The 25657-nt window shown below is 41.5% G+C and overlaps 1 protein-coding gene across 8 annotated transcripts in view; it reads right to left on the bottom strand.

The window, feature by feature from the left end:
- The window catches only part of LRP6 (LDL receptor related protein 6), a 299386-nt gene that overhangs the window by 126185 nt on the left and 147544 nt on the right, over positions 1-25657 (bottom strand). For all 8 annotated transcript variants that reach the window (XM_073315566.1, XM_073315572.1, XM_073315600.1 and 5 more), the window contains 7 exons: positions 23999-24225; positions 20290-20474; positions 19489-19815; positions 11986-12188; positions 9892-10103; positions 8302-8492; positions 1504-1713 (listed from right to left, as the gene is read on the bottom strand). In XM_073315566.1, coding sequence (XP_073171667.1) covers positions 1504-1713; positions 8302-8492; positions 9892-10103; positions 11986-12188; positions 19489-19815; positions 20290-20474; positions 23999-24225 — 1555 coding nt within the window. The remainder of the gene's footprint in view (positions 1-1503; positions 1714-8301; positions 8493-9891; positions 10104-11985; positions 12189-19488; positions 19816-20289; positions 20475-23998; positions 24226-25657) is intronic.

Raw genomic sequence — 25657 nt, 5'->3', positions numbered from 1 at the left:
GCAATATAACCCCAAACCCACATGCCTGGTTGAGATTATTTAGAAAGAAGAAACTAATTAGTAAAGCTTGGGTAAAAAATAATCCAGATTTACTTTTTCAGGCCCTGATCCCATAATGAGCTCAGATGGGGTAGATCCCCTGCAGTGGGGCTCCTCATGGACACAGGAGGTTCACCTGAATGGAGCTCATTATGACAATGGCCTGCCTCCCTTTCTCCCTTCCCAAATGGAAAACCTTCGAGACAAGCAGCTCCAGAGTATTTTTTTTCCTTCACAGACATTTATAATTATTTGTGATCTGAAGCATCATAAAAAAAAAAATCACGCAGTGCAACCTTTTAAAAACAGGAAACAAAACCTAAAGGTTTGTTTCTTGGGAAAGGTGGAATTAGTTCTGGAAGAATACAACAAAGGTGCCTAAAATTTAATACTGCACTCACTTGCTCTCTCTAAGCCAATAAAAAAAAAAGCAAACTTTTCTGATTTACAAAGCCTGAAGTATTTGCACTGCCTCCAAAACTCAAATGAATATGATCTAGATAAATATGTCTTTTCATTTTAATGTTTAATAAGGATGCCCTGTTTCTTCTTGAAATTCTTGACAGATTTACTGTGATTAATGGCAAACAAAGCTAGTAGTCGTCTGCTTTAATTAATATCCCCAGACAGTTTCCTAAAAAAATTCTCCAGTTCAAAGCATACATCATACTTATGTTAACGTGATTGCTTCCTCTATGATGGCTGTGGCTCCACTTGGCTGCACCCAGCCCCAGCCAACCCCCCATTCATTTCAAGTTAGGAAAAAGTTTGTGCTCTTGAAAAAAAAAGTTTAGAAACTAGTTGAGTGTATTTACTCCTGGTGAAAAGGGCTGAAGTTCTCTAAACAGACAAAGCATGTGGCAGGTTAAGCTTAACTACTCTACCCCATTAATGTGCCACAACCCTGATCCAAAGGAACCTCCTCTAGGACTAAGATGGTATTTTAGTCTCTATATCCACTCAATCCTTAGTGTCTGTCATAGGACTACCTATAAGGTTGCCCATTAGGGTATGTCTACAATGGAGCTGAAAGGTGTAATTTCTAGCTCAAGGAGACCTGCACTATATCATTCTGATCAGGATCAGAACTCAAGGCAGCTAGCCCCTCCAGGTGCTCACACCACCATGGCTTCCCTTCTCTTTAGTGTGCCAGCTCAATCAGAGCTAAAGTAGGTATGTCTCCTCAAGCTGGGAATCACACCTTCCAGCGCCAGTGTAGAGACATCCTCTGTGACAAAACGTGATAGTGGTTTTTGTTATGGTCTCCTGTCCACTGGGAGTTGTGCTGAGAAAACTCCACACAGGCCCCTTATCAGCCTTTTGGCCACTACTGATCTGGGGTGGATTTAAATCAGTGACATAGGAAGAAATGTCTCCCTATGCCATTAATAATCCCCTGTTGCGCCACTTCCCACCCCAACCCCACACCCCCAATTGCTTCTTGCTAATAGGGATGGTACTTACTGTATTCCTGGATGTTTAGTTCTTTAACTGCATGTATGTCGCTGAGCTGTGCAATACGAGCCTGGACTTTCATACGTCCTTCTCGACCAGTCATGTCGATTTTTTCAATCATTTGTTGTTGCTTGTCAATCCAGTACAGCCAGTTTTCAAATACTGTCAGCCCAACGGGTTGCAAGATATTGGAGTCTTCTAAAACTATTCGATTTGCCCCTTTGGAAAGGAGGTTGTGGTTTAACAATTGGAAGAGACCAAGATATCATCATGAACACATTTTACATAGATGTAAATAAGCATATTACACATGCACGCACACACACAGTCGTATGTCCTCAATAGTTGTCTGGATTTAAATTCTGCAGCCAGATCCCCAATATACACAATACACCAGCGCAGGGAGTGGAAGCTCCAAGGTAGCTTCAGGGAAATGCAAAAAAATGGAAGGTGTTTTTAATTTTATATTACAGTCAGTAGTATAGTGAGCATAGTACCACTTGTGTTACTTTGATATTAAATTCAGCTTTACGCTGACTCAACTTTTTCATTTTGTACTGCAAATTGTACTGTACTGATAACTCACAACTGCATTCTAGAAGCAGCTAGATGTTCCAACTGCTGGAAGGGTATAGAAAAAGTGGGTATAAGGCATAAGAACAGCTATACAGGGCCAGACCAATGGTCAATCTAGCCCAGCATGCTGTTTTCCGACAGTGGCCGATGTCAGATGCTTCAGAGGGAATGAACTGAACCAGTAATCACTGAGTTATCCATCCCATTGTCTACTCCCAGCTTCTGGCAATCAGAGGCTAGGGACACCCAGAGCATGGGATCGCATCCCTTACGTTCTTAGCTAATAGCCATTGATGGATCTGTCCTCCATTAACTTATCTAATTTTTTAACAACCTCATTATAGTTTTGTGCCAGGGCTTGCCCAGGCTGAGCCCAGGCATCTCTAGGCTTGGTGGTTCATAGCCCCAGCATCTCCGGGCTTGTCGCATCAGTTATGAAAGTAAGAAAAATTGCTTGAGCCCTGGCACCTCTTTCATTACAAATTAAGTACTGAGTGCATTGTGTGAAGTACTTCCGTTAGTTTGTTTTAAACCTGCTGCCTATTAATTTCAGGGGACCCCAGTTCCTGGGCATCGTGAAGGGGTAAATAACTCGTCCTTATTCACTTTCACCACACCAGTCATGATTTTATAGACCTCTATCATATCCCCTCTTAGTCGTCTCTTTTCCATGCTGAACAGTACCATTCTTTTTAATCTCTCCTCATCCAAAAGCTGTTCCATACTCAACCATTTTTGTTGCTCTTCTATGTATCTTTTCCAATTCTAATATATATTTTTTGAAACGGGGTGAATAGAACTGCACACAATATTCAAGATGTGAGCGTACCATGGATTTATATAGAGGCAATATGATATTTTCTGTCTTATTATCTCTCTCTTTCCTAATGGTTCCTAACGTTCTGTTGGGATTAGGTTTTCCAATGTGCATTACTTAGCACTTATCAACACTGAAGTTCATCCACCATTTTGTTGCCCAGTGACCCAGTTTTGTGAAATCCCTTTGTAAATCTGCTTTGGATTTAACAGTCTTCAGTAATTTTGTATCATCTGCTAATTTTGCCACCCATTTACCCCTTTTCCCAGACCCTTTATGAATATGTTGAACAGCACTGGTCCCAGTACAGATTCCTAGGGGACACCGCTATTTACCTCTCTCCATTCCGAAAACTGATCATTTATTCCTACCCTTTGTTTCCTGTCTTTTAACCAGTTACTGATCCAGGAGAGGACCTTCCCTCTTATCCCAGGACTGCTTAGGTTACTTAAGAGCCTTTGGTGAGGGACCTTGTCAAATGCTGGTACTCTTGATCACCATTGTTTTTTGACCCCATCAAAGAATTCTAATAGATTGGTGAGGCATGATTTCCCTTTACAAAAGCCATATTGACTCTTCCCCCAACAAATCGTGTTCATTTAAGCGTCTAATAATTCTGTTCTTTACTATAGTTTCAACCAATTTACCTGGTACTGAAGTTAGGCTTAACAGCTTGTAATTGCCAGGATCGCTTCTGGAGCCTTTTTTTTAAATTTGGTGTCACATTAGCTATCCTCCAGTCATCTGGTACAGAAGCTGATTTAAATGCTAGGTTACATACCACAGTTAGTAGTTCTGCAACTTCTCATCTGAGCCCCTTCAGAACTCTTGGGTGAATGCCATATGGTCCTAGCAAATTATTACTGTTAAATTTATCAATTTGTACCAAAACCTCCTCAACTGACACCTCAATCTGGGACAGTTCCTCAGATCGGTCATCTAACAAGAATGGCCCAGGTGTGGGAATCTTCCTGCATCAGTCTTCACGGCAGAGGATGTGAAAGAATTCATTTAGCTTTTTCAGCAATGGCCGTATTTTCCTGGAGCATCCCTTTAGCCCCTCAATTGTCCAGTGGCCCCACTGATTGTTTGGGAGGCTTCCTGCATCTGATGTACTTAAAATTTTTTTTGCTGGTAGTTTGAGTCTTTGGGTAGCTGCTCTTCAAATGATTTTTTGGCCTGCCTAATTATATTTTTATATTTGCCTTGCCAGAATTTATGCTCATTTCTATTTTCCTCAGTAGGATTTAACTTGCAATTTTTAAAGGATGCATTTTTGCCTTTAACCACTACTTTTACTTTGTTGTTTAGCCATGGTAACATTTTTTTGATCTGCTTAATATGTTTTTTAATTTTAAAATATGTTTAATTTTATTTGAGTCTATTATGGTGTTTTTAAAACATTTCCATGCAACTTGCAAGCATTTCACTTTTGTGACTATACCTTCTAATTTCCATTTAACTAACGTCCTCATTTTTGTGTAGTTCCCCTTTATGAAGTTAAACGCTACAGTGGTGGGCTTCTTTGGTGTTTTCTCCCCTGCAAGGATGTTAAATTTAATTACATTATGGTCGCTATTACCAAGTGGTTCAGCTATAAGGCAGTTTGGGGTTTTGGCTCTCATGAGGTGATTAAGACTTTTGGCAAAGAGGAGGGGAAGTACTTTCTTCCCCTAACCCTTCTGGAAAGAATCAACAGCAATTTTAAGTTTTGTGCATGGGCTTGAGCTCTTCGGACTTGTCTTCATCAGGGGAAAAAGGGGAGTTGTTCATTCATCACTAATATGATGTAAAATCCTAGTGAAGACAAGGCACTTTGTAGTTTTCATACTAGTTAGTAGGAAAATGTAAACCCTTGAAAACTATGAGGGAGTTAACTCAACCTGCAAACTAGTGTGAAAATTATAAATTGCCTTGCCTTCACTAGGTTTTTACTTTGCGTTAGTTACCATGTGTTAGTTAATTTGAATTAGGAATATACCCTTTTCCCCAGTGAAGACTCCCTCTCCGTTCTCTATATTAGCAACCCTCGGCAGCGACCAGGAGAAGCACATTAGCTGAATGTTTATGCTACAGTGAGAATTATTTAACAGCACTGACTTTTAAATGGTCATTATTAGATTTCAGAGTTAAAATTCCATTCAGATGAAAGGGAGCACAGTTCATACTTGTCTCAGAGCTATTGCTGAAGATGGCCTGTAAACTTACTCTGCGCTACTTTACATTAACTTTTTACATTTATTTTCTTCACAACTCTAGGGCTAGAAACTTATATTTAAAAAAAACCCCAGAGCTTAGATTACACTGCACAATTATACTGTGAATTTGGTGACCTGTAAACAGATTTAGTGAATTTATTATGCCCTGCACTTATACTTACTTTTACTCACACACACTCATCACAGGAACTAAAAGTTCAGAGAACCCACAGCTGGAATGTTTGGATCTAAATCCAAACACTGCCAAACCTTCTGGGGTGTTCAGGTCATTTGTATCTAAAACTTAAAAAACAAAACAAAAAAACAAAACAAAAAACCCCTACAGCAGGTAATAGCTTGTGAACGTGTTCAACTACACTATGCTTTGCAAAAAAAAGTAACTGACATTTTTAAAAAAGACTAGTACAATGAACCACCACATATAAAAGGCTACCATTTTTTTTCCAAGGAACGTGTGGCCAAGATTTGCTTTTGGGACCAAAAAGTTATCTATTTATTATTATAATGCCTGAATGTTTTATTATTTCATGTTTATTAATATAAATGTTTTGCATTTTTATAGGCTTTCATTAGATGCGCTCACAGTGCTTTACAGTAAGTTAAACTAATTATCATCTCCATTTTAAGATGGGTAAAGTGAGGCACAGATAGGTTAAGTTGCTTGCCTGATGTCTCATCGTGATTAGCTGATAGATTCTGGCCTGGTCTACACTTAAAACCTAGAGAGTGACTTTTCTACAGTCCACAGTGGTGTTAAAAATCCACATCCCTGAGTGCCGCAACTACGCTGACTCTTAACCCCCAGCACAGACACAGCTAGGTCAATGGAAGAATGCTGTCATCAACCTAGCTACCGTTGCTCAGGGAGTAGGAGTTCCTACAACAACAGAAACCCCCCATCTTTCGCTGTAGTCTATGTCTACACTGTAAGGTTATGCTGGCATAGCTAAGGTGCCATAGCTATACTGCTACAGTGCCTGTAGTGTAGACATGTGTTCTGACACAGCACCTAAGAATCCTCCCCCCGCGGCTTTCAAATACAGACAGCGCTTTCACTTCTTGATCTGGAGCTACACCAGTGTTGAATTTGGCCCTAGGAAAGATGTTAATGGATTCTGTAGAAGGACATATCCAGCTTGATGCAGGAATTACGAGTGTGAGGTTCTATGGTGTGTGTAACGCAAGAGGTCAACTAGATGACCACAATGGTCCCTTCTGGCCTTAAAATCTATGAGTATGAGTCATCTGTTGCGGGAACACTAGCTGTGAGATGTCAAGAAGGGGGCAGAGAGGCGCACAAAGGGAAGCACGACTGTTACTGTCAACCTTTACAAAAATAAAAGTTTTACTTCTTTGGACACAGTTCTTTTATGATCCAGTGAGGAGGTGGGGGATCTACATGACATTTCTCAACATATTGCACAAACTTTTAGCTTAAAAATCTCAGTCTCTTAAAAAGTACCTCAGTTTTTCACCCATATTTATGACTGAGATTAATTTACTATTTGTGACTAAACCAAGACCGTGATATTTATCCCTCATATAAATAAGAAATCCTAAAGTGGGGACCACAAAGTTCACAAAGCGTCCACTAGTCCCACCAGGATTGTCATAAAGGAAGATCCTAAAGGCTTAGAAATCCATGTTTGCTCAAGAATGAAACATGACTAACAGGACTTCTTTCCTGCCATTACTTCCCTCCTACATGGGGGAAACTGACTGGAATAGCCATTTCAGACTAGCTGCCTGTGTGGACACACAGTTCCAGAATAAAAGTCAGTGTATTCCAGAATAATTAGTGTGTGTCCAAAATAAACTAATTATTCTGGAATATACTGACCTTTTATTCCAAACTACTGTCCACATAAGGAACTATTCCAGTCCATTTCCCTGCGTAGACAAGCCTTTACTCATGTGAGAAGTCCAATTGACTTCAATGGGATTTCTATTATTAGGACAACACAACTAGGCCCCAGGTATCTGTTGGGAGCATTCTCCTCTCTCCTATCCTATCACACATATGAAGCATGCGGTCTCTCTTTGTAAGAGTAACAGCATCTGCAGACACAGGAAGCAAGAGAGTTTTTAAGAACACAATGCAGAAAAATTATGCTCTCAGTTTAAAAAAAAAAAGGCCTATTAATCAGCATTCTTTAACTAGCAATCTGTCTGAACAGATAGGATTTACACTGATAAATTGCTGTAACTTATCTTGCAGTGCAAATGTCTAAAGATGAGTGTTTTGGAAAAAAAAATTCTCCATGTTCATGGAAGGAATGGTGAGGTTTTAATAAACAATACATAAAATCTGATGACAGCTTTTTTTTTTTTTTAAAGTACGATAATTTAAAAACAAAAGAGTAGGTTTATAATTTACACCAGCCTTCGACTTTGGTGTTCTAAAAATTGACATAACAGATGCAAAAGGGGAAACAAGGAACGAGTAAGTTTCAGATGTCAGTTGAATCCTGCAGATACTGAATCTGTGATAGTCAAGGTCATCCAAGGATACATCATACCAAAATTTCAATGTTTTAATGTACTAAGTGTGGTCTACTGGTTATAACACCCGATTAAGAGTCAAGAGTTCTTTTTCTGGATCTTCCATTAACTTACCATGTGCCACTGGGCAAACTGCACACACTTGCAACTGAAATAATACCACTTGTCCTATCATACAGACATGTTATGAAACATGAATAGAAGACGGAAAGCAAATTGGTGTCCTTGGATGGAATGCACTACAGAATTCCAAAGCATTATTATATCATTAATGAGCATATATCAATGCAATACTTTACTACCAAATTCATTTATAGTTTCCATCACCAGTCTCTACTCTTACTCTCATATCTCATACATGCATGCAAATGGGGGAACGGACATGCATCTGAAGTACAAGGACAGACATTGCAGGTATTACATAGTTTATGTTGCCACAGGCACAGAAATGGCCAGTGCATGCCAACTTAACCCTATAGCACAGATTTTTCACCAACTGTACACTTCCTGGTTTGCCTGACAGGTACTAGTACTCCAAAAAAGTGATGTCCATGAAAAAGAGCAGTGATTATTTGTGAACTGCCTTTGAAGTAGAAGCTAACCAAGGTCTTGAAACTAGAAACTGAAGTGAACAGCACTAATATTGAGCAACTAAGAGTGCAAATGAATTTCTAAACATAAGTTTTATTTTACCTGAAAGGTCACTGCTCTCAATTCTCCGGAGCTCTGAATCAGCCCAGAATAACTTGCTCAGCTGGCTGTCAAGGGCTAGGGCTATAGGTTTACTCAAGCCACTGAAAAAGAGGATCTCCCGTTCAGTTCCATCCAGTGCTGCCCTCTCGATTTTGGGTGACCTTTCCTGCAGATTAGTGAAATACATGTACCTGTAACAGGAATAGTTAGAGTCAAACAGATTAGTAAATTATGCAGGTTTTTATTAAATAACTTTTTTCCCTCTAACAATGTCTCAGAGAGACAAACATCCCTTCTCACTACTGTGCGAAGCGGGAGGGAGGAGGCAGCTATTTAAGACAATAACTGATTTGGGAGTAAAAAAACATTTTCAGTGTCAGGCTAAACTGTCCCTTCCCTTTTGCAGGTGCTCTGCTCCGGGGTAGGAGGAAGGGAACACAGGATACCTGGGCCTAGTACACATGCAGGAAACAGGCTTGCTCTCTCTCTCAGCACTCAGGTGTGCAAGGGAGGAGGAACTGACCATCTGTACAGGAGCTGTTTCTAGGCAGGATGGGGCCATGTCTCTTGCCCTGCATTTCACCAGGATGCGTGTGAAGAGGACAGGAACATAACCAGAATTCTCTTACAGCTGGGGCCCACAGCTCCCTGCACCCAGCCCCACACACTCCCCCTGCTGCTCCCCAATACCCAGTCCTGCACCCAGTTCCACACATACTCCCCTCCAGCTTCCCCACACTCAGCTCTGAGCTTTCCCCACTGCACCCAGCCCGATGGTCTCCCTGCCCTGAAAAACACCATCCCCACCAGGAGCCAGGTGGTTTTGGGAGCTCCAGGCCCCATCCTTCTTCTGCATCTCTACTTCCCAGGAAGCCCCAAAAGCTTGGATCCAATCCTCCCCTCTCCTGGGGACTAGGAGTGTTGCCTACTCCACTTCTTCCTAGGGACTGGGGTGCCCATGAGTGCCCAAAGGACTGTAAAGGTGGGGTGGGGGTAAGGAACATGGAGTTGCAACACCCCTCAAATCTATGGGGCAGCTGAGCCAAATTTGAGTGAGTAATGTTGTGACGTGGTGCATGGGGTTGCAGTGTCACTCAAATATGGCCTGGCTGCCTCTTCTTCATGACAGAGGGGTAGCTGTGCCAAATTTCTAGCTCCAGTCCAGGGCCAAGTGGGGTGGGGTGGGGATGGAGGGAGGGTGAACCCTCTGAGCCCTCTACCCCTCATTGCATCCATTTAAAGATGTATCAAGTCCTGCCCTGTATTGGGCTTCTCCCCTTCTATAACACAACACTACCACCCTCTAATGGCACTGCCTCTCCATCCCAACAAGGCTCAGCCTCAGGAAGGCCATAATTGAACCCTGCTAACCTTTACCAGGGAAATCCTGGCCCCAATTAAGTCAGTGGAAGAATTCCCATTGACTTCAATGGGCCCGTATTAAGAATTTTAGAAGTCTCAACCTTCAGCACCAATGCAAAAGTTCCAAAGACACCTTTATTTTGATGAAGGGTAGCCAGAAGCTAGAAGATTTATTAATAGGATCTCCGGGTTGGATTTTCCCTACTATTCCACATTACAACTACATACCCTTTCTCTGGGTTCACCACAATGGCCCGGGGCCTGTCGTCTTCTCCTTTCAGCACCACGCCCATCGGTCTCCCATCCAAGCGTGTCACATTAATCACATTAGTGGCTTCACAAGTCCAGTAGATATAGCGGCTGTAGATGTCAATGCTCAGATCATAGGGCTGCATGTCTAGGTTCTGATTGGGAACCGGACTCGTCACCACAGTAAGGCTCTGGGAAATCACCAGAAGGATATTACATTCAGTGCATCACCTAGAATTGGATCTGCTGTATGTGAAATTCTTCCAAGTTAGAAAGAGGCCTCCAAAATATAATCCTAAACCAGGAACACATGTTCAGTTGATTCTCTCTCTCTCGGTCCCTTGGTGAGCAACAGCAGAGCGAGCAGTGGACACAAAACATACCCTGGCAGATTTAGGGGGATGGAAATCATACCATTCGGTTGCAGCTCAGAAGAACTGATGTTGTTGTTGGGCTTTGTGGGGGTTACATTAACCAGATTACATTGGTTAAATCCCAACCACTCTAAGAGAGGAGACAGCTAGATCACTAAAGTCAAGGTTTCCACTTGGAAAGGCACTCTCTGGGCCTTGGCATGGCACAGTTTTGATGTTTCTCTTCCAATTCTATCTCATTCTCTTTTTCTTAATAAACCAAACTCCTTAGACAGTCCAGTTCCTCAGTACATAGACTAATGTGAATACAGAACACACATCTCTCTACAACACAAAGTCCACGTCACCAATAATCCCTAACCCTGAACAGTCTATAGGATAGATCAGGAAAAGAAATGTTCAGGAGACCAGCTGATGGCTTGGACAACAGCTCTCGCATCAATCCTCCTACATCATTTTCATCACATATGTGAGTAGGAAAATCACATTAGGGAACCCTTCTAACTGGTAGAGGGGATATCTGCTAGCACTGGTCCTTAGTCTAGGTATGAAATTTAGCACTTTAGAATTTTCCCATTTTACTCCCTTCTGAGTTTTCCCTGTTTTTCCAAGTATTTCAACTACATGTAATCCCCCTTTCTGGCCCTCTTCAATGTATAGAAAATTATTATGCAGACATTATAATCGCTCCACAGATAAGATCAAAGTAGTCTTCCCTGTGACATACACGATTTACCCCACCCAGACAACTTTATTAGAGACATATCGATCCAGCTGAAAGTCCATGTACCACATCTTAGCCTTCAACAGTCTCTCTGGAAAGCCTGGAGTAAATTCAATGTGACATTCTGGGGACAAAGGTGCTCTGTAAAGTAGTTTGTCTTGCACTTTTGGAAAAGTTGCCAACCTTTTTTTTTTTTGGCTTGTCACATCTTCCAAAGCACTTGGCCTAGAAACTGCACACTTGTTTTATTCTGCTGGTCCTGGAGAGATCTGGCACTTTGGACCAGTTTTGGATGTTAAATTATTTAGATGTTCACGAAAAATATCCCTAAATAGGAGTGAAGGATGAACGAGCATTTCAACGGAATCCAGTTCACATTTCCCACCCCCTCCTTAAGAAACTGCACTTTCTTTTAACAAAAAAATTTATGTCTTCAATTCCCCGCCACCAAAAATAAATAAAAGATTTTAAAAGTCTGAGAATGAACAATTGCACAAGCCTTAATCAATTACTGTTACCTCACCCATCCTGCACCACGCTTTGTCTCCGGCCCCATCCGTGCCTCCTCTCTGCTCCCCAATCATGTGCTCCCTTTCCATGCTGCTGGGATTCTTGCAACTCTGTTTCATGCCTCTAATCCAGAGTCCCACTGGTCTACTACCCCACTCTCCTCATGCCTACACCAGAATTCCCCAACTCCTAGACAGGAGCGGCATACCACCCCAAATCTCTTACTCTCAAGTCAGTGTACCTTCCCCGGTCATCTCTATTTCCCTGCACAGACTATTGCCCCTTCTGTATTTCCTACATGAATCCTACTATCCATTTCTATTGAGGTTCTCATCACCACCAGTCCAGACCAGCTACAGCGAACCCGGAGCTAGCAGAAAGTCTGTCCGTCTATATTATTTAAAATTTAATCATTGCTTCGTATAAACAGTGCCTCATCTCTTTGCAATTCCTCTCACTGGATACCTGGCTGCCATCTTCTTGTGCCTTCCGGATAATGTTCTGCCGAGAGTCAATCCAGTAAAGTTGCTTATCTAGGGGGTCATAATCGATGGCCCGGACATTCCTGAGACTGTGGATAGGGAGTATGATATCTGGACTCTGTTGCTCATCTACCACCATGCGATTAATTGCGTTCTTCTGACTGAACAACAGGAAAGTTGTAGGAGCTTTAAAAAAAGGGGGAAACACACAGAGCAGAAACACCGGTTATCTATATACCCACTACTAACATTACTACACAAAAGCTATCAATACCTTACTTTCCCCTAGAACCCACCTCTTTCCTCCTCCCCACATATACACACATCTGCACAGAGTTTTTTTTTTTTTTAGGCTTTAAAGGCATCTTTTAAAATAAATTCTTGTGTGGGGATGTAAAAAGCAAGGATAATTTCAAATGCAAAAAAAAGAAAAAGAATATGGACACACTCTTTGAAATCATGACAAGATCCAGGTATTCAATTTAAAACACTTTTCCCAAGTCTCTTCACAGCATCCTTTTAGCCCAGTGGTCTGTCCTGCAATAAAGTTACAGTGCACTGTAGAACAAGGCCCAGCAGCCTCAGTAAAGTAGATCTCAAGCCTGGAAAGATCAGCAGGGGGACATTTCACCCATTTCACCCACAGGGGGACATTTCACCTATAAACCAGGCGAGGCAACAGTTGGGCGAGTGAGGTTCCAGAGAACATCCTCTGTCTTTATTATTTTAGGCATGTACTTTGAGTATTTTTTCTGGTTGCTGCTAAGAAAAAAGTTTCACTGGCATAAAAATATACTTTTCACACTGTTCAAAATTCTGACCTAGGTACAAGTTATTTTTGCTTTCTGAAAAACCTGGATTTCCCCCCAAGCATTTCACCAGTGACTTTTTTCTACATTTAATCACTAATTAATAGAAGATAAGACAAAAGCAAACCAAACACCCCTCCCCCCTACACACACACACAAAGTTTGTTGTACGTATGTAGTATATAAACAGCAAAACACCACATTTGGAAAGGTCAAATCCCTTATTCATTACATAAACCAGAATTTTAAGGGACACATGTAAAAGAGAAAGTTTTAGACCAAAACAAAGGAAGTTGTAACTGAAAGCATGTGTCAAAGTTCCTCCCCCACTCTGAACGCTAGGGTACAGATGTAGGGACCTGCATGAAAAACATCCTAAGCTTCTCTTTACCAGCTTAGGTCAAAACTTCCCCAAGGTACAAAATATTCCACCCTTTGTCCTTGGATTGGCCGCTACCACCACCAAACAAATACTGGTTACTGGGGAAGAGCTGTTTGGATGCGTCTTTCCCCCCAAAATACTTCCCAAAACCTTGCACCCCACTTTCTGGACAAGGTTTGGTAAAAAGCCTCACCAATTTGCCTAGGTGACTACAGACCTAGACCCTTGGATCTTAACAACAATGAACAATCCTTCCAACACTTGCACCCCCACCTTTCCTGGGAAATGTTGGATAAAAAGCCTCACCAATTTGCATAGGTGACCACAGACCCAAACCCTTGGATCTGAGAACAATGAAAAAGCATTCAGTTTTCTTACAAGAAGACTTTTAATTGAAATAGAAGTAAACAGAAATAAAGAAATCCCCCTTTTAAATCAAGATGGTAGATACCTTACAGGGTAATTAGATTCAAAACACAGAGAACCCCTCTAGGCAAAACCTTAAGTTACAAAAAAGATACACAGACAGAAATAGTTATTCTATTCAGCACAATTCTTTTCTCAGCCATTTAAAGAAATCATAATCTAACACGTACCTAGCTAGATTACTTACTAAAAGTTCTAAGACTCCATTCCTGGTCTATCCCCAGCAGAAACAGCATATAGACAGACAGACCAGACCCTGTTGTTTCTCTCCCTCCTCCCAGCTTTTGAAAGTACCTTGTCTCCTCATTGGTCATTTTGGTCAGGTGCCAGTGAGGTTACCTTTAGCTTCTTAACCCTTTACAGGTGAGAGGATTTTTTTCTCTGGCCAGGAGGGATTTTAAAGGGGTTTACCCTTCCCTTTATATTTATGACAGCATGCAAGCCTCCTTTCACAAACAGTCAAATCCCTCTGCTCCCCCGCTTCCAGAGACCCTTTGTCATTCTCAGAGATCCACTCAGTAAGAACTTCAAAAGGAAAGGTATTAAATAATTGTCTTCTTGATATCTGCAAACTCAGACTTCTCTAGCATTAGTATTATCCAAATGAATCGTTCATTGTATGTGGTGGTAGGGCAAATTTCCCATTTTAAGTCCCCCATTCTCTGGAACTCAGTTTGGGTTTTGGAAAACATTTTCTATTCTCCAACGTAGTTTCTCCCAACAGTCATATTTTAACTATATCTCTGGAAGGAACTGTAGGTGAAACACAGCAGCATCCCAGCTGGGGAACTGCTCTTCAAGCTTAATAATGCAGCATTGGCTCTGAAAGTTTGAGCTCCCAGATCTCGTTGCAGCAGCATCTCCTTCCCATAATTAAAAGAATGTGCGCACACATGTGCATTGTGGTCAACAAAGGGAGGAATTGGCCTCTAAACAGAATCTGTGCTAGAATAATGCTCAGAAACACATAACCAAGTAAAATACACAACAGAAAGTTAAAATGATCCATGTGCCAATTACAGAGGCCAAGAGAAAACTTAAATTACAAGCAGAAAAATCTAAGTCTCCAATTACCTACAAATGAGAAGTGGGAAATCTACCAGGGTTGAACATGGCTGAAAAGCTGTTAATGCCTAATGAAAGACTCTGAACCATACTATTTAGGAACAGTTCTACATCTTTATAACATAAGATGTTTCCTGTATTTTTCTCGTTGCTTTGTAACGAAACATTTCCATGAAAACAGGATCTTTACGTGACTACTACTTATTTCTCGTCCGAAGACAAAATTCCCCGCTTATGATATCATAGTTATCACCACAACTATGTCAATTATTCTTTTGACATGCAGTAGAGGAGGAAGGAGGGCATGGTACAAAGATTTTGTTCGCATGCAAGTGGTCCCTTGTAATCAACAGAAAAGAAATACTGAAAATGTGGAGTGTGCAAAGCAGAAATGTTTCCAAGAGGATGATTTTCAAAGTATTCCATGGAGGTGACATTCTCAGAATAAGTGACACCTGATTTGGGTTTAGTGCAGCAGTTAGATCTCTTTACTCATCCATAATGCAGATGAGATAATATCTGATTCTCTTAAGCCAGACTAATCTGAATGACACCAGCAGAAACCATCCAAGCATCCTGGCAGTCAAAAATGGAGGTTACTTACCAGTAACTGGAGTTTCTTCAAGACATGTGGTCCCTATCTGTGTTCCACACATTAGGTATGCATGCGCACTGTGTGCTTGAGTCCAAAAGTTTTTGCAAGCAGTGTCCATTGGCTCACACATGTGCTGTAAGTCTCCTCATACTCCAAACCAAGGGCATAAAAGGTGATGCAGGCCAATGCCTTTCCAGTTTTCCATTCTTACAGCAGTTCAAACAATCCACAGCAGAGGGGATGGAGGGCAGGTAGACGGGGACCACACATCTTGAATAGCATCCAGTTAACAGTAAGTAGCCTGCATTGCTTCCTCGAGTGATGGTCTCTATGTGTACTCCCCATGTGGGAGATTAACAAGCAGTGGTAAGCCAAGAGGTGGGTGCAAGGAGACCAGCGCTGACGGTACAACTGCTTTCCTCACAGCTGTCTGCATTTGAGCAGACCAGAGCGTTATGTCTTGCAACGGTCTGCAAAGAGCTCAATTAGCTGCCCTTCATATCTCTGGGAGAGGTACATCTCTCAGCAATGCAGCCAAAATAACCGGCCCTCTAGTAGAATTAGCCCTCACCTGCTCCGGAGCGGGAATATAAGCTAGTTGGTAACGAAGGGTAACACAACTCGAGATCCATTTTGAATGTCTTTGTGTCTATGTAGCTTGACCCCTTGATCACTCTGCTACGAAAACAAATAGTTTAGGTGTCTTAACATCATTTGTTCTTTGCAGATAAAATGCCAAAGCACTTGAGACATCAGACAATGCAGTCATCTCCCTTCATCTGAGGCATGCAGTTTTGGAAAAGCTACCGGTAAATGGACTACCCGACTCATATGAAACTCAGAAGCTATTTTAGGAATGAATCTAGGGTGGGGTTATAACAAGACCTTTTCTTTATAGAATGTAGCATACAGTGGGTCCACCATGAGCACTCCCAGCTCACCAACTCTTCTGGCTGACATTATGGCTATTAGAAAGGCCACCTTCATGGACAGGTGAGTCATAGAACATGTGGCTAGAAGCTGAAAGGGGGAAGGGGAGCAAGTGAACAACAACAAAACAAAATTGAGGTTCCACTAAGGTCAGGGGTGAAAGTAAGTCGAGTGACTTACCGATACTCTGGGGCCAGCTCTGGCCCCTGGAAGGGGCAGGGACTAGGGCAGAACAGGGGTGGGAGGGTTGAGGGGGTCAGAGCCAGCCCCAGCCCACCCTGTAAGGTAAGTGCCCCCCCCCACTGGGGTAGCAGCAGCCCAGGGCTCTGGAGGCTATTTAAAGGGCCCGGAGCGCCCCTCTTCTACCGCCCTTTAAATAGCAGCTGGAGCCCTGCAGCCGCTACCCCAGGGCTCCAGCAGCGGGGCTCTGGAGGTCATTTAAAGGGCCTGGGGCTCCAGCCACTGCTGGGATTGCCCCCTGGGGAAGCCAGGTTGCCCCAGTACGGTACACCGGCTCTTGCCGGTACGCTGGACCGGGGTGTACCAGCTTACTTTCACCTCTGACTAAGGTGCAAACTTCACCAATGGTGGAAAGGCTCTGAGACTCCTTTTCAGAAATCTAGTTGTGACAGGATCAGTGAATACTGTATGGTATTTAGAGGACAGAAATTACTGATCGCTACTAAATGTACTCGCAGAGAATTGAGCATGAGACCTGAAGACTTAAGAATAAGTAGATACTCTAAGATAGGAAGGATCCCAGCAGATTTTGGACACAAGTTGCATTGGTGAGCCCAGGCGGAGAAATGCTTCCATTTTGCTTAACAGCAGCTTCTCACAGACTCTTTTCTGCTTTGGTTCTGGATGGATTGCACCCTTTTAGAACGAGTATTCTATTTCTGATGCCCATCCAAATACAAGGCCCTGAGTTGCAACAGTCCCAGGTTAGGATGCTAGGACTTGCCCTTATGCACTCAGAGTCCGGCACCTTGGGGATGTTCTTGGGTGGGTGAACTGAGGCCTTCAGCAGATTGTAAACCAAACTGTCTCAACCAGTTGGGTGCAAACAGGAAAACATGAACTCTGTCTTCATGAATCTTTGGTAGCACTAGTGGTGTCAAAGGCATTCCCCAGGCAACCCTTCCATGACACCAGTAGGGCATCTTCTGTCAAGCCCTTGCCCAGGGCTACTCTGGAGAGGTACTGAGGAAGTTTCCTGTCCTCCCATGAGGTGAAAAGGTGTGATGTCAGCATTCCCATTGGATGAAGACGTCATCAAGAACCAAATTATGAATCTCCCGTATGTGATGTGTGGAAAAATGTCTGCTCAAGCAGTCCACTGGGGACTCATAGCCTTCTCCAGGAGATATTTTCCGAGTTTCAGTTCCATAAGCTCATGAATTCTGGGGGGAAAAGAGCAGCAGATGCTCACAGAAATATAAGCCTCACCCATGCAGTAGAGGCAGTGCTGATGTTTGTCATTCACCGAAAAGGAATGAAGGCAGGAAACACAATTTTTGAACCCTAGGCATAATCCCAGACTTCTCCAGAGAAAATAAAATGGGTGGGGAAACACTAACTACAGAAGAACCTCAGAGTTACGAACTGGTCAACCACACACCTCATTTGGAACCGGAAGTACACAATCAGGAAGCAGAGACCAAAAAAGGCAAATACTGTAACGGCAATTAAATGTAAACTGCTATAATAAATTAAGGGAAAGGTTAAAAAAAAGATTTGACATGGTAAGGAAACCATTTCTGTGCTTGTTTCACTTAATTTAAGATACTTAAAAGCTGCATTTTTTTCCTGTGCAGTAAAGTTTCAAAGCTGTATTAAGTCAATTTTCAGTTGTAAACTTTTGAAAGAACCACCATAATGTTTTGTTGAGTTACGAACATTTCAGTGCAGAACCACCTCCATTCCTGAGGTGTTCATAATGCTGAGGTTCTACTGTATACTATAAAAACTACTACAACTAATTATGTACAACATTTTACAGCAATGACGCAATAAAAAAAAAGAAAAAAAAGAAAAAAAGGGGAGATGAGGACACCAAAGATCTCGATTCAGACCACGCAGCCATAAGCAGGAGCTGAAGAGGTGTAGGCCTGCACCACTTTTCATGCCCTGGGTTTGGAGCATGAGAAAAGCTACAGCACATGTACAGGCCAATGGCCACTGCTTGCAAAAAATTCTGGATTCAAACACATGGTGCTCATGTGTATCCCATGTGTGGAATATATGTAGGGACCATCATATGAAGAATTATGAGTGCTGCACTGGAAGCCACTTATTGAGAGAAAGATGAATTATTTGGCTAGAAACTAACTGTGGCCGGCCTAAGGGCCTTGTGGGTCACACACTGCACAACAATGAAAAAAACTGGGGGTTGGCTGCTTGCTGTCTCTATTGTGATCAGGAACTGGAAGTGCTGTGAAGGCAGCACCCTGGGGCCTCTTTTCTCACTCAAAAGCAATGTCTTTAGCCACACTGGGGTGAGCTCTGAAGGAAGGTCTGTCCAGCACCTCTTCAAGCTGGAATATAAATCACAACTAAATTCACCTCCAACAACCTAAAACGCATCCAACATTCCAAAACATACACCAAAATCCCATTAATCCTCTATGCCTGGTAAATCTCAAAAAAATAAAAGGGGACATGAAATAACTTTCATGGGCTGGCACAAAAGCAGAAGTGTTTCCAGCCTCTCTTCTTACCCAGCCTTATTCTGCTTGGCAGAATGAATAAAAAGGTTCACTGAAATTAATCCCGTTGCCAAGCTGTTGGCCTGGAATTTTTTTTTAAAATATCATAACTTTTACTCAACTGCCTGGTAGGATTTTAGTATGGTTAGAAAACAAAATCCAGCCAGTTTTTTTTTTAAATATCATAACTTTTACTCAACTGCCTGGTAGGATTTTAGTGTGGTTAGAAAACAAAATCCAGCCACATTCACACACACACCCCCTCTGCCAGAACATCCTGCTTTAAAACTTTGCATTGGAACTGGAAAGGTTTTTAATAACCTTTCAGTATCAAAGGTAGAAACGAGCCATGACTTGGCACATTATGTTCCTGTACCAAAGCAAATGGTCTCCTCTTTGTTGCTACTCAAAATAAATAGAGAAGAAATGAAAATGTTTCTTTTTTTTCCTAGTAAAATACTTTTATCTGTTACCAAATTGCATTTGCTTCCATAATTTATTCCCATCGGAACAACAAACATGGCATTCTTTTCCCTGTGTCTCTAATTTGTCATTTGTGCTTAGGGCTTACCACTACAGGTTCTGTTGTCAGAATTCAAGGAATAGTGAGCTGGGCATCCACACACAAAACCACCAACTGGCACTGCCAAGCAGAGATGGGAGCAGTGCCCATTGCTAGATGCACATTCATTCCAGCCTGCCTGTCTTGAGGAATGGAAGACCAGGATATCCATCACATAATCCAAATGGCCTTGGATGATGGTCCGGTTCTGGCCACTGGTCTTGTTGGCTCGCTCAATGCTGCGCCGGCTCCAATCTGTCCAATAGATGTAATCCTGGTATTGAGTCAAGCCGAACGGGTGAGGCAAGTCATCGGCTATAACTTCACGGTCAAGGCCTGTTTTCAAAAAAGGGAGAGAGGAAAACAAGAAGAATTACTGGGGACATACTGGGTTTTTCTAACAATGTGTTAGACATTGCTTCTTTGTGGATAGGTTAAAAAAGGCAACAAAAAAAAATTAGTTTAAAAATCAGCTTCCACCAGGATTGCCAGTCTCCTGGAACAACCCATCTGCAGCACAAGGCCCCTTCCTCGTCTGTCTCTCTCTTTCACACATACGTCCTACTCTCATGCCTGATGCATACAATGGAGTACGCCTACTTTAAAAAAAATTTTTTTTTATTTAAATCAATTCTGAGCGTATTATATCTATGAGCTTTTTTGCAGTTTGGCTTTCCTACCACCTCGCCACAACAAATGCTGGTTATATTTTTTGCCGGACAGGACACTCCAAAAGCTATCAGTTGACAGCTTTGTCCTACATGTAACTAAAAATACACAGCTTGCACCGAAAAAGCAACAGCAGCTTACCTAGCATATTTGAAGATTCTATTAAGTTGGTATCTAGATCAGTCCAGTAAAGTCTTCTTTTCGCATAATCAATTGTTAGCCCATTAGCTCGCCCCACGTTTGGTACCAAAGTAGTACGTTCACTTCCATCCATGGCAGCTCGGTCAATCTTGGGCTTCCCACCCCACTCAGTCCAGTACATAAACCTGTATAAAAATGCCAGAAATTTCTCATTTATCTGATATAGAAGTTCTGTGCTGATGCAGACTCTTAACATTTCTTGTGAGTACATGAAAGGAAAAAACAACACAAAAGCAAGAAGAAAGGGAACAGAAAATCAGAGTTACAAATTTAAGTGTTTATTAAAACACATTACATTAAATATTTTTCTCAAAATACAAGCTAGGAAATGAGTCAGACTTCCCTATACTGTTTTCAATAATATTTGCTCCATCCAAAGCTGGACCATTACCAAGGACTTCCTTACTAGAGCCCTTCAGTCTTTAACTAGTTCACGTGTGTTAAGCTAATAATAAACAGGATGGCATCTGGGTACATTAAATTGCATGTTGTTCTTTATCAAAAATTGGTCCAAAGCACATTGCATGAGCAACAAAAATTGCCTTCTGCTTCTATTCAATCCTCCACTGAACACCAAACTAAATGTTTCTTTTAAAATAGGTGAGAGTGAGGATATTTCCTTTCTCCACTAATTTCCACACCAGAGATTGCTTTTATAGATAGCAATGGACTAGACAATTTTCATGGTTGAAGTACCACAAAACTGTATGGTATTTCCATTTCACTCAGATATGGATACAAAGGATCACACACCTGCCTGCTAATTTATGCCTCACTTGTTGCCAATGTGGAGTTATCAAGGATACTACAACATTTCACATACCAGTGTTTGTTTTACTAAAGGATGTTAAACACACCACAAAATCCTTCCTAAAACAGTATATTTCTTGTGCAGACATTTGGTATCAGCAAGGCAAGTACACATCTTCCAAAATGTTATGACTACATAGTGCTTAAAATTTGAATATAACATAACTAGCCAAATTAAACACCTTTATCCCAGGTCATGATAACGTTCAGACAAACCTGATTTGCATCAACACAACCTCTCCAGGGAGAGATAGGTTTCTGAAGTAACTGCCTGATGATCAAGGAAAAATGTTTCTTCCTTTGGCTGTCAGGGTACCTGAAAAGCTTTTCACCCAGTCAGATGCCCAGCACAGATCTAGTACAAATCTCCACAACAGAAAGGCCATGGGAAGTTTCATTTAAGTGATATGAAAGTTGCAATAACAATCTGGCATGCATGGGGGGATGGGGGAGGAAGAGGAAAGGAAACGGATTTGTTCCAGATCTAGTACTGGGTTGAGGCAGCTGACCAGAAATGGGAACTAAGCTTAACTAATTTTGTGTGACAAAGTGGTGCTCTGCAGGACATTTTAAAGTTCTTCTCCCATGTACTCCCAACAAGCTGAATCGTAACAGATTGTCCAGAATAAAAGCTCAAGTATTCCTAATTGCAAATTTGAATCATGCAGAATAACACTGTATTCATTCAGATTGAGAGTCTCTGGCCTTGCAAACAGATCTCAGAGGCTTTCCACTGCAGTTGGGTAACGATACACTTCATCTCAGATACTGCTGAACCAAGGTAATGCTCTCACCCTCCTATGTATAGAATACAGATCATCTAAGTACTGTGATAGCAGTCACCACATAAGCATATACTATTGTTCTCTGGCATCACTGCATTGCAGCAGGGAGATGTGTTTCCATATGTATGATACCAAACTCTTTGTATTGCCTGCCATGGACTATGCTGATCCTAATATCTTGAACACACAACACCCAAAAAGGTTAGATAGGTAAGCTAAACTAAATAGGAATAAGATCACTATGAGTGTGAAGTGATCTGACAGAATATGTACTGGCCAAGACTATAAAGAAATGGATAGATAATGGATAGGTTCCTAAATACAGGTTTCAGAGTAACAGCCGTGTTAGTCTGTATTCGCAAAAAGAAAAGGAGGACTTGTGGCACCTTAGAGACTAACCAATTTATTAGAGCATAAGCTTTCGTGAGCTACAGCTCACTTCTTCAGATGCATATCGTGGAAACTGCAGCAGGCTTTATTTCCACAATATGCATCTGAAGAAGTGAGCTGTAGCTCACGAAAGCTTATGCTCTAATAAATTGGTTAGTCTCTAAGGTGCCACAAGTCCTCCTTTTCTTTTTCCTAAATACATAGGCTCATTATTCAAAGGGAGCTGCTGAGTTAGGTGTCTAAACATAGGATTAAGAAGAAAACCCACTTTTGAAAATCTTGGTGATTATTTACTGTTTTAAAAACAACAAGAGAGAATGCAAGTAAAGCAACTTCACTGTCGGGGTCCCAGTGTGAATTTAAGATGAGGAATTGAGAACCACTCTGGTCTACGTGTGTTTTGACAATATTTCTGGCCAGACAGCTATTAGAGCAAGGGAAAATGAGGAACTTTGCAGTAAATGAGAAATACTAGCTCTTGTGAATACCAGTGATGAAAAGGAGTCACAAACCTCAAGGTAAGTGGTAAAATCACAGCACTAATCTGCAACTCCAGGGATTGAGCTGCTTTGAGGGACTACGTGGACACAGCATACTCCCAAAACATCTGGCTCAGATTTGCATATCACATCTGCAAATTTAGTTCTCTCCCACTTTGGATGAACATTTTTGGTATTTAGCAAACTTTAACTGCTATTTTTCAAGTGAAAGATGGTATGGAGAGGCAGCTCTACCTAGTGAATGGGAGCCTGGAAATCCTGAGACTTTCCAAGCTCTGCAGTGACTCAGTCTGGACTCGAGCACATAATTCAGTGGCTGATTTTCAGAGTTCCTGAGCTCCTACAGTTCCAACTGAAGTCAGTGTAAATTGCGGGAATTCAGCGTGTTTGAAAACCAGACCCTAAATTTCTCTGTCTCAGTTTCCTCATCTGTAAAATTGGGGTAATATATAACTAGCGTCTCTCACGTGGATTTTGCAAGGAATAAATTAGTAAATGCTTGTAAAGCATTTCAAGGTTATAAAGTGCTATTTAGATGTTAAGTATTATGACCGTTTTTTTCTTATTACATTTTAATGTGATTGAGTCCATTTTCCTGGAGAAAAAAAAAGAGTTCCCCCTTTATAAAATCTTACATTTTGGATTGGCAGATAGTGCATCCACGAAAACTGCTCTATTTCCCTCCCCTGCCTACCCAACTTGTCCCTTCCCTCCAAAATAATTGCTCTCCTTATTCTCACACAGTGAGCTTCCCCTTCCCCTCAGAGGCAGAGCACATAATACCCTCACAACACCCTAATCTGTGATGAAGGGAGCTCCATTTTAAAAGGACAAATATTTTCAGAGCTTTCAGTGTGATGGACCTTTTCTAATTAACGAATTCCATAAACCCAAAGCTACTTCGATTTTATGATTAATTAAAAAACTAAATATAAATCCTTTTTTAATGAGCTTCTCTGATTTTTGTGAAGTATTCCTAATGATTATTCAAGGACATTAAGAGCACATTCCTCCAGCCCTTGTATTCTAAATTACTAGGTTATATTTCCCAAGCTGAGTTCTCTCAGGATTTATATACTGGTGCCTCATTAACATGCCCTACAGAAATTATGCATGTGTTATTTTTAAGAAGTTTGTAAACATAAAATTAAGTCAGCAAGTTACCCTTCAGCAGGGTCTAATGCCAGTGCCCGGGGGCTGTCCAGATCCTTCCACACCAATACTTGACGATGTTGTCCATCCAGCTTTGACACTTCAATACGATTTGTTCCGGTATCAGCCCAATACAGGTTCTTCCCTAGCCAGTCTACTGCCATGCCTTCTGGGTAATCCAAGCCAAACTCCACCACATGTTCGAGTGCACTGCCGTTCATAAATGCCCTGCTGATAGTCTTCAGGGATACAATGATACACAGGCAAATTAGGAATTTTACCAGTCTGTCATTGGGGTTTGCATTTAAAAACTTTCAGATTTCAGGCATTTTGCAGAAAAGAAGTTCATACAATATGCTGCTTACTCCTACAATTAACAATAAGGCCTATTCAAGAGTGTTGATTTACTATGCTCTATGAAAGGTCACTGAAGAAATAAATGGGTTGACTTTAGTTGGGTTTCATTAAGCAGTCTACATGCCACACTGACCTTAACAACTCACTGACAGCTTTGAGGAGAAAACATTTTGGAATTCTCAGGCTCATGCTGAAGCTTCTATGCTACAGCGAGGAGCAATATTTTAGAGTCACAGAGACAGCATTTAAAGGCAAGAAGAGACCACCAGACCATCTAACCCAACCTCCTGTATATCACATGCCACTCCCCACCCAACCACTCCACGCCACATTATTAATTAATTATGTTTATTATGATAGTGCCCAAGGATCAATTAACAGCAGGGACCACTGTGGTAGGCACAATACAGATTAGTAGACAGTCCCTTCCCCGAAGAGCTTTCAATCTAAATACACCAGACAGCACACAGGCTGGAGGGGGCAGGCGGGCAGAACACACCAGCACAGTGAACACTGTGATTGTGAGAAATGTCTTGTGTCAGTGCCATGATTTATTTTAAACAAGATCCTCATCTAAAAAGTTCAGAACAAATCATCACCCAGATGAAAACAATCAATGGCCAAGAAGTCAGTTAGCTCTGTAGTGCCAGTGTTTATGGATGGATGGTAAGCAACTAATTTAATTCTCCATTAAGAAGAGTTTTGATCTCTCTTTTGTCCAAAAGATTTCTCTCTTTTAACTCTCAACTTCATAGACCTTCCTATGACAACAGAGGCAGCCATAATTGTATAATATTTCACAGCTTAGCCATTCACTGATATACAATTATGACCAAGAAGCCCGAAGATAACATATCTTTGCCAAGGGACAACAATGGTATGCAAACACTAGTTTCTTCCCATCCCTCACTCCTCATGTTTCTAACACTGCAGAAGTCAAAGTTCAATTCTGTTTGCTTACAGTTTGTGCGCTAGAACCAGTGATGTCACAAGAGTGTCCATAATTGGGAGTTCAGGGTCCCTTAATCCCTATCTACAATGCCCTTTCAAACCAACGTTGGGAGCAATGTTTAATCTATTTCAACCACAGTTCAAGTTAAACCAGTTTCTACAACAGTTTGGCCAGCTTCCCTCTTGGAAACTCATTTACAAGTTAAGTTTTCAGCCCTTGTGTGCCCAACTCCTAAATTACAGAGTGCCGAACACAGCAAGTTATTGTGTAAGCCTTTATTTAAAAAATCCTGATACTTCCATTTCTGAATAAATTTACTCCTCCTGAAAATGAGTGTGTGAAACTAGACTGGTGGATATCGA

The sequence above is a fragment of the Lepidochelys kempii genome, chromosome 1 (assembly GCF_965140265.1).
Source record: "Lepidochelys kempii isolate rLepKem1 chromosome 1, rLepKem1.hap2, whole genome shotgun sequence".
Lineage (NCBI taxonomy): Eukaryota > Metazoa > Chordata > Testudines > Cheloniidae > Lepidochelys > Lepidochelys kempii.
This window is presented reverse-complemented; position numbering and strand designations above follow the sequence as displayed.